Source organism: Eublepharis macularius, chromosome 6, assembly GCF_028583425.1.
Source record: "Eublepharis macularius isolate TG4126 chromosome 6, MPM_Emac_v1.0, whole genome shotgun sequence".
Lineage (NCBI taxonomy): Eukaryota > Metazoa > Chordata > Lepidosauria > Squamata > Eublepharidae > Eublepharis > Eublepharis macularius.
The window spans coordinates 72,067,536-72,083,403 of record NC_072795.1 but is presented as its reverse complement, the minus strand read 5'-3'; the positions used below and the strand labels follow the sequence as shown (position 1 = coordinate 72,083,403).

At 41.2% G+C, this 15,868-nt stretch overlaps 1 protein-coding gene across 1 annotated transcript in view; it reads left to right on the top strand.

The window, feature by feature from the left end:
* SORCS1 (sortilin related VPS10 domain containing receptor 1) overlaps nt 1-15,868 on the top strand; it is a 699,625-nt gene that overhangs the window by 455,691 nt on the left and 228,066 nt on the right. Inside the window, exon 4 of the mRNA XM_054983089.1 lies at nt 10,072-10,230. Coding sequence (XP_054839064.1) covers nt 10,072-10,230 — 159 coding nt within the window. The remainder of the gene's footprint in view (nt 1-10,071; nt 10,231-15,868) is intronic.

Sequence of the window (15,868 nt, the reverse complement as noted above, 5' to 3'; positions counted from 1 at the left end):
GTGGGTGGGCACAGGGGGGTGCCACCAGCTGGTGGCCAAAACTCCCACCCCCAAGAAGGGTGGCAGCTGACCACTTCCCCGAGCCCACAAGTAGTGGGCAGCCACCAACATTACCCATGTCTGGGGGACCATCACTTCAAGTGAAGCCATAAGTCAAATGGCATTCATGGCTCCAATTGTCTCAAATGGGACTTTCCTGGTGTCACTGGCTTTGGGGGTCTATAGCTTGGAGATCCATATTGCAATCTTGACCAAACTTGGAGGGTGGCTGGAGGAGAGCCTGCTGAAAACTCGCTGCAAGGTTGGGCTCTCTGGGTGTGAAGGGGGGTGTCCTGGTCCCCCAGGAACCATAAACTATGAACCAGTTCGTGAACCGGGTCAAGTTCGTCAAAGTTTGTGGTTCGTGAAACTAAGTAAACCATGAACATCTTGGTTCCTTTTTTTCGGTTCATGCCCATCTCTAGTTGTAATCTAAACCATCTCTTCTAACATATGAAGGAAATCCAAGCCTCTGCTGGAAACCATGCTCTGTTCATTCTTAAATGATTTCCAGTTCTGAAAAACACCAGGCTAACAAAACACTCTATACCCGACAATAGCCCTGCAGAGAAGATTAGCACATCAAGCACCAATCCATATGCAAAAGAACCTCCTCAGGATACAGTGAAGCCTCCCTCCATTAGCATTCCACACCCTGGGAAACTCTTACAGGATGACTCAGCTCAAGCCCACCCCTCCTGAGTAGATATAAATGACCTGCCAACATCTTTTCCACACTGTGACACTGAGAGATCTCTGTCTTTTGGTGCTACACCTCTGAAGATGCCAGCCACAGCTGCTGGCGAAACGTCAGGAACTACAATGCCAAGACCACGGCAATACAGCCCGGAAAACCCACAACAACCATCGTTCTCCGGCCGTGAAAGCCTTCGACAATATAACTGATATCAAATCTTTACTCTTAAATATTTCAAAATCTGTCACATCAAAGAGGGCAACAATGTCAGTTCCTTCAACCTTTCTTCATGGGGCTTGTTTTCCAGACTCCTGACCATTTTCATAATCCTTCTGGGAACTCTTGTCAGTCCATTGGCATGCTTCTTAAAGTATGGATTGCATATTATTCTTCTATTAATGCAGATAGAATTTCATTTGCCTTTTTTTTGGAACCACATTGCAGTGCTAACTCATGTTCAGCTTGTGATTAACTCTAGCCACAGCATCTTTTTTCACATGTACTATAGCTAAGCCAATTGCCATCCAACTATATCAGCTTTTTTCTTTTCTTTTTGCCTAAATTCAGAACTTTGCATTTATTTCTGCATTGTTTCATCATGCTAATCACAGCCCAGCTTTTTAACCAATTGTGGTTATTTGCATTTTTTCTATCTTCTATTGCCTATCCTTCCTAATTTTTTTTTTCTTCTGAAAATGTGGTTCCTTTCAACCCTTCTTTCAATTCACTAATAATCATGTATTAGGTCCAAGACACTTTCAGGTGGGTAGCCATGTTGGTCTGCAGTAGAAGAGCAAGATTCAGGTCCAATGGCACCTTAAAAGACCAACTGAATTTGCAGGGTGTGAGCTTTTGAGAGTTAATGCTCCATTCAGCAGATACAAAGAGTGGGAAAAGGTAGGAATCTTTATGATCCAAGCAGAGAGTGGGAGAAGTATTATAAATTAGAGCATCAGGAAGCTAGTTATAATACATTTTGTAATTGGCTTGATAGAGCAGTGTTGTGAAGTGCAGAACATTAGTATTTGTAGGGAGAACGATCCAGTGCCCTGATTCCACCCTGTTTTAACCCACAAGTACTTCAAATTTGTGGTGATCTATTTCTTCAGATCAGTGGCACAACCATGGGCACCCACATGGCATCACAGTATGCCAACATTTTCCTAGCTGACTTGGAACAGTGCTTCCTCAGCTCCCACTCGTACCTGAGATTCATTGATGATATTTTTATCACCTGGACACTTTGGAAAGAAGTACTGGAGAAATTTTACTAGACTTTCAGCAACTTCCACCCCACCATCAACCTAACCATGAATCAATCTAAGTACATTTTCTAGACATTACTGTACAAGTACATGATGGAAGCATAAAAACCACCTTATACTGATCTTCTCCAGTTATCATTCCAAACACACCAAACAATCCATTATTTACAGCCAAGCTGTATGCTAGAGCCAAATCTGCTCCAATCCCTCTGACAGAATTCTCACCTTCGTGATCTACATCAAAAGATTTCTGGAATTACAATACCTACTACATATAGTAAAAAAAAAAGCCAGAATGATAGCAGGGAGTGACTTGCTACAAGATAAGCCAAAACAGAATAACAACAGAACATCACTGGCAGTCTCAAATAGTTCTCATCTCAAAACAGTTTGACAAATTGTTAATGATCTGCAACCTATGCTGGTCCATGATACTGTTCTCACAGAGTCATTGGGAGGCAAACCTTTTCTAGCCCACAGACTTGCAACCTATCTGGACCATGATACAGCTCTCTCAGTCATGGAGAAGCAAACATTTTCTAGCCCATACACAGTCTCCCAACCTCGAACAACTCCTCACTCATAACCAAGTGTTTCCCTACATGCACATGAGTTCTGGGACCAGGGCCTGCAATAACCAAGATTCCAACTCCGCCCCATATTTACTCCAACAACACAATCGCTGCACCTAACAATTCCAGCTATACCATCTCAGGCTCATTCAGTTCATCTTCCAACATTATATATGCCATCAAGTGCCCTTCAATTCTCTATACTGGACAAAAAGGTCAGTCCCTTTGCAAAGGAATAAATGAACAGAAATCTGAAAGCAAAGCCCACAACATTCAAAAACCAACAGGAAAACTCTCCAGTCTTAGCGTCCATTTTGCTCTATAAGAATCCTGGCTCTACCTCATACAGATTGAGCAGTGTGGTGGGCACCTACTCAAATCTTAGCACTGCTCCCTCAGTTCTTTCTGAGCTTTCCTCCCTGGCCATAGACACTGGACTTTCGAAGCCCTGTTCCTCCGCAAACTGCTCCTTTGATGGTAACTATCTCCCGAATCCCACACTCTGTTCTAACCTCTGGCTAATTTCCTAGGACTCTTGTGTGCTTGTACAAACCATTTATTTACCTCTTGTGTTTGTGTGAGTTTTCCTCTTTTAAGTAAAAGCTGCACTTTATTTCAAAGAATATCTATCTTATCAGTTTCCTTGGGGAGGGGACCCCATAAAAATTAGTGGAGGATCTCGCTTATTACCCTTCTCACATAGCATTCTCCTTGCTGCTAATTCCCCCAATGCACGAGAGCAATTCCGCTAACACTAAGGCAACAGGGTCTTCCAGGAGTTCCTGAATTAACCACTTAACACACCCTGCCAATCTTCTCCTTATCTGTTTTCCCATTCCAGGCTATTTGGGGCTCTAATAGTTGCTCCTATCCAGCCATCGCAGATCATTGATCATCACTGATAACTTTAGTTTCACCAAGAAAGGTTTAATCAAACCTTCCTCGTTTCATTGTCTCACCTCGGAAATGACTTTCCAATTCTTTGTCTCACCCTGGAGATGACCATTAAGTTATTGTTTTGCACAGAAGATACAATCCTGCCTCAGGGTACATTCCACAGTATAATTGGACTACCCTTCCACCATAGTTATGTGCATGCCCTCAGATCCAGCATCCACCCTCAGACTCGCATCTGAACCTCTTGCTTTTCCTGCTGCAAAGTGCTGGTTGCTCAGTGCTACTCTCTCAAGGACACCTCTTCTGAATTGGTAACTATTCCACCCCTACAAAACTCTCTCAAACTTTCCTCCTTTTCCAGTTAGCTCTGTGTGTATGCTGTATGATTTGTGTGCAGTTGATCTTTATTATTTTATAAATAAAAACCTTTTGATTGAACAGCCACTTGTTTATTAAAAGAGTTCGATAGAGGAACAATACTTGTAAACATAGGTGGAGATCTAATTAGTTTCCCTCCACTCGATGCCTCTCCTTGCACTCTAATCCCCCCAGATTGCAAGGAGACCCCCATTAGGGTAACGCCATATAGCAGAAATACAAAAGCACCCAGCAGTTTCCTTTCAAAGATGACACAGCAGACTTATCCAGCTTCACAGCTAGCTTTTTTCTTGAAGAACAGAGCAAAATCAAGTTTCTCACAAAGAGTATTTGTATATTGAACCCATAGCTTATTACCAAGAAGTGGATATGGATTTCTTTTACGAAGTTTCTGCATTTAGTGACAGTGTTTTATTACACTTGCCTATTGATTTTGACTCCTTTGGTGTTAGCCTGTTTTATGCCATAGAAGGATTCAAACCAAATCCTTTAAACAAATAAAAATGCCTGTAGGGGACTCAAAAGAGGACCTGGAGAGAGCTGGAAAAATTGTGAGAATCCCCTCTTTTTTTAAAAGTTATCACTGTCAGCCTAGCTGATAAAGTGTGTGCACAGATGGTTGGAAACTTATTCATTTCAGCTCATGTTCTTGAGTAACTTCTAAGAAAAGCAGGACAACGTTTCTTCTGTTTGGGGGAGTGAATGATAAATGGGTACATTTGCTTTGGTTACAGGAGCTTGTATCAACTTTATTGACTTTCCAACCAGGAAAAAAAGGGAAAAAACCCAAACAATTCATTTGGAACATCTGTAAAGGCAACCTCTGTTTGCTGTGAGAAAATGGATTTTGATCACTTCTAGGCACCAGCCTGAGAAGAGAATAATTACCTTTGCTGGGGGTGATGGCTGAATCTTGATTTATTTACACTTTTTATTCAGACTGCAATGTAACCCAGTAAATAGCAGTATGAGCAAGAAAACATATGGGATTTAGCCAATCTCCCCACACACGCTTCTGGGACCAGTCCAATTGATGTAACTTTTTTCTTGGCTTCCATTTCAGACAAGTTGGTGTTATTTCCCATTCCACCTCATGTACCTATTGGTTAACCAATCTAGTGTAGGGAGTGACATAAAAGGCTTTTTCTTATGAAAGGAAATAAAATTCTATTTTTTTTTTCAACAGGATTTTTAGAATGGTTAAAATATAGTTAATCCATCAGAAACTCAAAACCAAACCAAACTAGTTTTGGGGGAAGACTGAAAATGGGTCATCTCTCCCTGGGAAGATCAGTTAGGGCAATGCAAATTTTAGCCCAGATTGGCCATGAATCTTTGCGGTATTTACAGAACTTTTGAGCAAACAAACAATGAACAAGATGGGAGATAGTGGTCAGTACAGATCTTTACACACTTATATCCATCTACTTGCTGATTTCTATTGTGCTTACTTGATCTGTATGTATGTGTGGGGGTTTAAGCAAAATACGACTATTAGTTGAAAGTTATTCAAAAGAGAAGCTCCTCAAATTATTAATAAAAACCCTTCCGTATGATACTACTTAACCCTTTGCTTTGTTTATGCATCATTAGAAAGTGGTGAGTTGAAGGAAGTATCACTTTGTCTCTTCTTCATTTACATTTTAGAGTAAATTTGACCTAAGTGGCTATGTTTAAAGAGAATATTCACCACATTCATCTCCTTCTTAAAATGGTCTCCTATAACATGATCTATTGAATAAGAGACTTTAACATTTAACATTGGGGGAAGGGGTGTTCTCATTCAATATACTTCAGTTGACCAAAGATAGTTATGAATATTCTTACTACCTCTGTAACTGGAGAAATCTATCTTCTGTGTAACCGCATGTTTGGAGGGCTATCCCATGCTATAAGACCTATGCATGTTTATTTGAAATTAACTCTCACTAATTCAATAGAGCTTATTCCCAGCAAAATAAGTGTGCATATCTTTGCAGACACAGATGATCAACTATGCAGAATTTCTAAATATCCAAAGAGAACCAAAAAAAAAATCCCCCAACATTTGGTTCATTCATTGTCGAATGAGGCTGCATAATAAAACTAGAGAATTAACGAAGTGGCAGATGTCACTCATGTTGCTTTATACTGTCTTTGGGAGGCACTTACTATCAATTATCATGGCAGTGTATTAAGTAGAAATTACTTTCTTGGCCACTGTCCAGCAAATGTGGCTCCTGTACAAGCCATAGCAAAACACTTGATAGAGTAATTTGCACCCCTCAAATAAAATGCATCTTTCCTTGTTTCTGTTAATTTTTTTTCTAATTGTCATACATATGGAATTTTAATTTATGGTCAAACTGTTCTGTGTAAATTGGTTTTATTTGTTTACAATTCCCATGTAAACAGCCAAAACTTCTACTTCCGCTCAACAGAATGTAGCACTGAATAGAATAGTAGCACTGAATAGAATAGTAGCACTGAAACCACCACTTTCCATCATCATCTGCTTTTTCTTTTTCTTCATCTTCAGTTTTTTAATCACATGAATGTACTTAGTTAGATCTGAATGCATTTGCATGTAAATGACAGTTCTGAAAAAAAAACATGAGTTTTTGTTTGTTTGTTTTAGATGATCCCAGAGCATGTTGTATCAGGCACCATCTTAAAAGAGTCATTCCCCTTTCTTTGGCAATAAAAGAGGAATGCTTCTTTTGAGATGAGTCACCTATTGTAAGTACTTATGTTAATATTTTAATACACAGTTTAAATCAATCCCAGTGGTTTGACTAAATATTTTAGTAATGGAAAAACAAAGCATCAATACAGAAAGATCAAGGAGAAGGCTACCTTTTGCATATAATATTTTTTTTTAGAGTTGTCTAACCAGCATTGGTTGACAATTATTCTAGTTTCTTGATGAGTTTCATATATGTCTATTTCTGATACTTTTGTTCTGAATATAAGAATACATTACTAGTCTACTTTCCTCTGCACTAAGGTCATATTTGTCGTATTCTGAGAAATTCTAGCATAAACTCAGCAATGATAAAATCCAATATTAACAATACAATATTAAACATAGTAAAATTCAGTAGCAGCACAATTTCCAAAATATTAGCAAAAACCCTAAGACCTCCCACATAATCCACAGCCATCCCCAGGGTCGGGGATACCTCAAACTCCTGAAACCAAAAAAATCAGCAGGCTACAAAAGTGTGGTAAACATCAAAGGTTTTCCCTGGAAGGATACCCGTTTTGGAACTAGGTGGAAGGCTAGATAGAACATACTCTGCAAGCAATTATTTTTCCAAAAAAAAAACCCCTTCCCTTATACAGCTTCTTTGAGGACTTGTATCCTCTGGTTTACATCTGAGGGGCAGGTGGGCACCTTCAAGCTTCTCCAATAATAGAGCTTTCTGTATTGAAGTGCAGTCCTGGGAAACTGAAGATAAATGTTGATTTCCAAGGAAAAGGCACGGTCTGGTCTTGGAACAGAAATGAGTTCTTGTTTTCTTGCTTTCGTGTCCCATCCTGGACTACATACACTAGGACAAGATGGGGCTTGTCTCTTTCCTTACTGCCAAAATGGCACTTTGAGAAATTACATAACTTCAACCAGATTATACCTTGTTCCTCTTACTATCCTGGTGACCATAACACTTTGCTTTTTATATAGATTGTAGACTGTTATGCCCAGTAAAATCATCCCCTGGGAGTTGGTGGACCCATGGAAACAGCGTGGGGGGTGTAAAGTGTGGGTCTAAAACAGCAAATCACAATCAATGGAATTAGCTCCATTTTCCACTGGTGACAGCATCTTCCAACAGCTAAATACTTAGGTTAGGATCCATTCCAGAGTGAACACTCTTCCCATTACATTCTACCAATTCTAGATGTATTGGGGGAATGAACGTAAGAGAAACTGGTCAGAAACAGTTGACGATGGTAGTAATGTTAACTGTTGGTTCTGGAAAACTTTCTTGAATATTTAAGGGAGAATAAGGGAAATACCACTTCCTGGTTTCAGGTTCTGGAATATCTGCCTTCTCTAGTTCAAAGCTTCATTGATGATGCATGAAACAGCCATTGGTATTGGTATAGACCACAGTAGCCTACAATGATGGTCTCACTGGTACCTCTCAATGCATTAAATCAGGTCTCATAATCTCTCAAGCTAAAAAGAATGTTGTAGTTGATGTCTTCCATGTTACATCATAGGCTGTCTGAAACGATGTACATCTTTTTGTCCTGCTGCGACATTGCCAGACAGCAGATTCTCTATTAGGATAACTTCAAGTAATATAAGTGAAAGTTCTCAAGAAAAAAAAGAATGCCATGTAAATAATGTTCTGTGTATATAACAAACATATGTGTGCAAACATATACAATGAGAAATAGATATTAGTAAATATATTAATATACTAATTCCATAGGTGGGTGGGATGATGTATATCAGTTTTAACATTGTTTTGAGTAATGAAACCAACCATCTGTCAACTCATTTTTGTAATACCAGCAATGTATATGTCAGCCAGTGTGAAGTTTTGCTGATACATGTCCATTTATATCCATGCCAATGGCTGTTTCATGCATTTTGTTTATGGAGCTTTGTGGTTCATTTTGCTTTGTGGCTTTTGCCAAGACACACCAGATATTCAAATTTTCTCCAGTGTGTTTCATAATTGTAGGTTTGTGCGCACACAGAGAACTATGACCATGATTTAAATAAGTGAAATGTGGACAGCAGGATGCAGGCGTTGTCAGGGCTTTGTTTATGTTAGTGCTCTGCAGATTGTTATGGTCAAACAGATAATCTGTTATTTAGTTTTAAAGCAACCTGTCTATTTGGCCATGACCACTGGCCTATATTTGCATATGACTCACTTTTGGATCATGGGCCAGATCTTTATTTTGCTAGTTACGTGTTGTATGTTGCTATTTCGGTCAGATTGCAACCTCATTCATGTATCTAGAGCCAAAACTAAATGAACAGATGGGATGTGGTAACCTTCTCAATCCTATTCTAGGTTCAAAATGGAGACAAAAAGTGCTTAGAAAATGTAAGGAAGAGAAATAACTTGGAGAGCCAAGATATGCTAGAGCTGTTAAGTTGCATGCCTTAGGCATATGGGGCCTTAGCCTTGCAACTAGCTTAAGCCATCTGCCATTGTCATGGGACTAGTTTCAATTTCTTCAGCTACCTTTTTCATTTGGTACAGCCCTGATTTTAGTACAAGTCCAGCTTCAAGTACAAGTCCAGCTTCATCTCTGGTGGCTAGGCATGATATTTGACACAAATTAAAAGTGCTTGGCTACACAGAAGATACTGTGTGCTGCTGCTACTTCAAAGGCTGAGAAAGAGGCAACTTTCTCAGGGCCACTCAGAAACTCCTTGACTGGTTCTAGTCTCCTTGAATAGATTTCAGATTTATATGAGAATGATACATTGAAAATGTATGTGAGAAAAGCCTGTGTATGGTGGGGTGTACTCTTGTGAACTAGCCAGTTTCGTTGTTAGTCCTAAGCATGGGCTTATAGCAATAGTGATCATGAATGATGAATGTAGGGAGGCCCTGAAATCAGCCAGAAAGTTTTGATGCATGATTGCAAGATGTCCAAAGTCAAGGAGAAAATGTACTTTCTTTATTGACACTGGAAGCCACCTCATACTGCCAGTACAGATTGTTGAACAATGCTATTCAGGATAGCATTCATGACTCTTTAGCTCCCTCTTCTTGTGTGAAGAGAGGAAGAGAAAGCCCCCATGTGTTTGGATGCTCTGACTCTACAAGAGTTGAACATTAAGTAACACAAGGCAATCAAGTTCTGCTCAGACTTGACTGCAATACAAAACACCTCTGCTATGTCCTTCACTGCCAAAAATCCAATCTACTTCAGCAGTACCTAGGGCTATGTAACTGGAATGCATTGAATTTGGGGCAAAGAAAGATTTAGGGAAGCCGTGCCTTATAATGGACAAGATTACAGAAGTATTTGTAGAACTTCTGGTAAGTGAGATGCTTAGTTACTGTATCCCTTTACCTTTGGGAAGGTCACCTTTGTTTTGTTTCTGCCTGTTTGCTACACCTGGGTTACTTTGCACAGCAGTAGGGCCTACTAAAATAAACAGTCTTTCACAAAAGAAAAATGATTTCTCAGAGATTTGGAAGGCTTAGCCATATCTTCGCCTTTCTTCAGCCTAAACCTTCAGTCTCCGTCTCTTTTATCTACACAGATTATGTTGCTTACTGACCCTGAGATTGAGAGCAGCCTGCTGATCAGTTCTGATGAAGGAGCCACTTATCAAAAATACCGGCTGAACTTCTATATCCACAGCATGCTCTTCCACCCCAAACAGGAGGACTGGATTCTGGCCTATAGTCAAGATCAGAAGGTGAGCATCCGCAAATGTACTTGTAAATAACATTGAACTTCCCTTTACCAAGAATTTAGGGCGATTTTTTTTGCAGTAAATCACCCATTCAAAGAAATAAAATCTTGAAATGCTATGCAGAGCGGATCATTTTGGATGTCTGGGCTAATCGTTATAGGGTTAATTGCATAGCTCAGGGAAATGAGGATTTTCTATCAATTGATGCAGCTGGATACTCAATATTGGGGTGAGAAATCATTTTGATAGATGGTAAATGTCATAATTGGTATTCACCAAGTCTTGAAACTCTGCCTGTAAAGATTGACCAGGACGGAGTACCTTACCAACCCCCCTGTGAAATCATTAGAAGAGAAGAAATGGTAGGACCTGATTACTTCAGTGTAGTCAGAGCCTGCTTTGAACCTTGCTGGACACTATGGAACATTTACATTGGATTTAGGGACTGTCTGCACATGAAAACTATATATTTTGTGATTAATCTTACCATGTGCCTGCTTATGGCAGGCAATCTCCCATGGATTCTTTCCATTTCCTGCCATGCTCTGAGCAGTGGTGGGAGAGAAATAAAAGAAAAAACATCACTAGCCTCTATGCCAGTACACCACTTCTGAGTAGGGGTGTGCAATTCGGTATTAGGATTAGGTTAAAAATACCGAATCAGGGCCGTTTCGGTTTTTTTCAGTATTACCGAAACTTTTTCTGAATATCGAAAAATTTCGGAAATGCTGAAACACAGATTGCCGAAACGATTCGGCCATTGTTTTCAATGAGAAAACCTTCTCCCGGCTTTCCAGGAGTCTGGGGGGGCATTTTCTGTCCAAATCACACCAAACTGGGCGGAGACCTTCTCCTAACTCTCCTCCAACTACCTCCCAAGTTTCAGAAAGATTGGACTTTGGGGGGCCAAGTTGTGCCCCCCCCAAATAAGGTGCCCCATCCTCCTACACTCTCCATGGTTCTCTATGGGGAAAAACAAGTCATCTTTCTAGGGGGCTTGGGGTGGTCCCCTGAAACCAACTTTCAGGGGACTTGCTCCCCCCTGTCCTCCCACCCTCCACCAAGTTTCAGGCAGATTCCACTTTGGGGGGGCCATTTTACGGCCTCCCAAAGAAGGTGCCCCTATCCACCTCCACTCCACTATTCCCTATGGGGGAAATAAGAGAGGCTTGTCTGGCTAGGGGTGGCATTTTGCCCAAACTTCAGAGGACCTCCTCCTACCTGTCCTCCCTCCCTCCACCAAGGCTCAAGCAGATCTCACTTTGGGGGGCCATTTTATGGCCTCCCAAATATGCTGCTCTTAGCCCCCCCCCTTTCTCCATTATTTCCTATAGGGGAAATAAGAGAGGCTTGTCTGGCTAGGGGTGGCATTTTGCATGCAAAATGCCCCCAACCTTCAGGGGCCCATCTTCTACCTGTCCTCCCACCCTCCACCAAGGCCCAAGCTGATCCCACTTTGGGGGGCCATTTTATGCCCCCCCAAAGGTGGTTCTCCTGCCACACCACTTTGTCTTTCTACTGTGGGGAAGACTTCCACACCATAGAAACACATGGGATTGGGGCTGCCAATGGCCACATCCACAGTCCACCTGCACCCAAACTGTCAAATACCACACACACCCTCCCCAAAACCTAACCTCCCCTGTCCTGTGGCCAGCCACTTTCTATTGATTCCTGTTATGGGAAAATCTCCCACAGCAGGAACCCACAGAATGTGGCATCTATGGTCCCAGGAACAGTCCCCCCTTTTAAATCCACCCCCCCACAAAGCCCCACACTGACCCAAAGACACCCTCCCCAACATTCCCACACTGGCCACTACCCCAGGAGCAGGCTGGCCAGCCGTCCCCCATTGTTCCCTGTAATGGGAACTTTTAAACTCTCTTTCCCAGGGCAATTTTGCACAGCCCAGGGGTGCCACAATGGTGGGCACACTCCTGAGTGCAAGCTTGTCCCTGTGAAAGAGCACCTGAACCACAGACACCCTCCCCCAAATTCCCCCACCACCTACAGAGATGGCTGGCCAGCTAGCCCCATTGTTCCCTATGATGGGAACCAACTGCACAACAAAGAATAAAACACAAGCTCACACTGAATAAAATTTTTAAAAAAATATTTTCTCACTTTCAAAGTACAAGTAGGCAAAGCATTGTGACACATTACACCAGCAGTCCCCCACACAGAAAAATAACACAACTCACTTAACATCAAAGAATCACAAAAACACAATTCCTGTCAAAAACACTTTATTTCTTGAACAGCTTTAGGTAACACAGCAGGGGGGCACACCAACGGGCATGCCAGCAGTATCTTACAGAAAAATAACACATCTCACTTCACATTAAAGAATCACAAAAACACAATTCCTTCAAAAACACTTTATTTCTTTAGCTGCTTTAGGTTACACAGTAGGAGGGCACAACAGGGCATAAAAGCAGTCTACTACACAAAAATAACACAACTCACTTCACATCAGAGAATCACCCAAACACAATTGCTGTCAAAAATGGTGATGTGAGTTGTGTTATTTTGTGTAGTAGACTGCTTTCATGCCCTGTTGTGCCCTCCTACGGTGTAACCTAAAGCAGTTAAAGAAATAGTGTTTTTGACAGCAATTGTGTTTTGGGTGTTTCTTTAATGTGAAGTGAGTTGTGTTATTTTTTTTGTAAGATACTGCTGGCATGCCCTTTGGTGTGCCCCCCTGCTGTGCAACCTAAAGCTGTTCAAGAAATAAAGTGTGTTTGACAGAAATTGTGATTTTATGATTCTTTAATGTGAAGTGAGATGTGTTATTTTTGTGTAAGATACTGCTGGCATGCCCGTTGGTGTGCTCCCCTGCTGTGTTACCTAAAGTTGTTCAAGAAATAAAGTGTTTTTGACAGGAATTGTGTTTTTGTGATTCTCTGATGTTAAGTGAGTTGTGTCATTTTTCTGTGTGGGGGACTGCTGGTGTAATGTGTCACAATGCTTTGCCTACTTGTACTTTGAAAGTGAGAAAATATTTTTAAAAAAACTTTATTCAGTGTGTGCTTGTGTTTTATTCTTTGTTGTGCAGTTGGTTCCCATCATAGGGAACAGGTAGGAGGAGGTCCTCTGAAGTTTGGGGGTCCTAGCCAGACAACCCTCTCTTTATTTCCCCCATAGGGAATAGTGGAGTGGAGGTGGATAGGGGCACCTTCTTTGGGAGGCTGTAAAATGGCCCCCCAAAGTGGAATCTGCCTGAAACTTGGTGGAGGTGGGAGGACAGGTGGGAGCAAGTCCCCTGAAAGTTGGTTGCATTTTGCTTGCAAAATGCCACCCCAAGCCCCCTAGAAAGATGACTTGTTTTTCCCCATAGAGAACCATGGAGAGTGTAGGAGGATGGGGCACCTTATTTGGGGGGGCATAACTTGGCCCCCCAAAGTCCAATCTTTCTGAAACTTGGAGGGTAGTTAGAGGAGAGTTAGGAGAAGGTCTCCACCACGTTTGGTGTGATTTGGACAGAAAATGCCCCCTCAGACTCCTGGAAAGCCGGGAGAAGGTTTTCTCATTGAAAGCAATGGCCGAATCAACCTGCAACGCGAATACCGAATCGGTTTGCTGTTTCGGTATTCTCTGAATACCGAAACGGTTTCCTGATTCAGTTAAAACCGAATCAGGTTTAACGAAACAGGCAGGCCTTGCACACCCCTACTTCTGAGTACAATCCAGAAGTGACAATAGGTAGCTCTAGGAATTGCTGGAACTTTATGGTAAATCTTTATGGTTTTACCATACAATTTCTGGTGATACCTAGAGCTACCCATTGTAACTTCTGAGTTGTACTCTGAAGTGAAGTAGTGACATCAGCAATGTCACATGTCCTCTCTTCCCCTGCCCCCCTGCTGTTGCCAGGCTTGGCCCGGCACTCATGATGCTGGGAGTCCCTGCATATTGCAGCAGCCAGGGCTTCCGAGCAGAATATGATCTACAAGGCAGTTATTAGGATCTTCTTACAATCCCCTCTCTTTGCTAATGGTTGTATGGGGACAAGGGAGGAATAATTTCAGAATTCAGCAGAATCTGTAACCTAACATGATGGACTGGTTTGCAGTGTCAGAATATGTCAGTGTATTGTTGGCGTAGTCATTATGGCTGCTCCTATTCATTTGCTCACACATTAGGGAGAAGGATCCTTCTATTAAAGATCTGAAGTAACACTATCCAGGAGCAATTTTCACAATCCTAGAAGAATAAAATGCAATTCAAAAAATAAATAATAAATAATTTCCCTACATTGTCAAGCAAATTATTTATCATCCAAATCCCAGCAGCTTTGATGGGCTCTTAAAAACATTACAATAGTACTCCCTCTCCTTCCTCTGTAAGAATATAAACATTTCAATTTGCTTTTTGCAACAAATTTTTTTCCTGAGCTGGTCTTGTGTCACATCCGTGGCTCTTTAGTGTGATGGTAAACATATATCAGACTCGGCCTGCCTCCCAGCACAGAATTACTATTCTTGGTGTACATTTGGAAACCTTAGAAAAGTCATGCAGATGTTTTTTCCCATAATTCCTAAATCCTCACAGATTTTTTTCAAAAATGTGTGAATTCCCCTCAAACTGATCACTGGAAGCTCTGTAACTGGCACTTTTTTCTGATGAGCATCTTGGGGGAAGGGGGACTCAGTTCCCAACAGGATCACACAATCATCCCTAATTTGAAAAAGTTTATGGCGGTCCTGATTAGAATTTCTGGTCAACATCACTCAGATTAAAAAATGCAATCTTAGAGACCCCTCTATTGAGAACCAAAAATAAAATATGGGTCTTCCTCCCTCTGAAAAAGTCCAAAATGGTTTCTCAATGAGAAAAGTAAAAGAAATTAAACAGGAGAAATTAAAGACATTTCTTCACAGTCCTGTGCATTATTGGCTTCTGTGGTTGGCAGATTGTTCTTTTGCCATTACAAGAGCAATATGGCAGTATCCTCTGTATGCTAAACTTGAGCATATCCACTGATCTCTGGGACTCTGAGATGGACAAGATTTGGATTTCACCTCTGATAGAGTAGAGAAATTTGGGCCTGACAGAAAAGATGAGAGAGACACCCATTTTTTCTCCTATTTCTCTGTTTTCTCTTTCAGCTGTGAATTTTAATGTCTCTGGAGGTTTAAGTGATGTTACTGACCAAACTCAGTTCACAAATGGCTTTTACTATATAAATGGCATAGGTCTTGTCTTTATCTGGCTATTTAAATAGAGAACTAATCTACTATATTAAGACATCATGCAATAATACAGGAGTCCCTTGTCATACAGCAAACAGGTTTTCAGACATGGTAATGGAACTGGCAAAACACGGTGCACCCATCAGCCTTTCCAGCGGGCATAGGCACCGTTTTAAATTGATGCATTTATAAATCAGTGGTGACAGAGGAATTGCTCACCTGTATAAACGAATGTCTGTTAGAGATAAAGGTATTCAAAAGAAGAAGAAAACAATGCAAGGCTGGCTCTTGAAATACAGTGGGACCCTTTATGCTCTAGTTAGTTTGTGAAGTCCTATGTATCCACTATATGCTGCCCATTAGAACTGCCCCTTGTAAGTCTAAGAGCCAAACTAGAAGAGATGCCTGACATGTGGAGGACACACGTCAGTTTCCTGCCAGTTTCCACG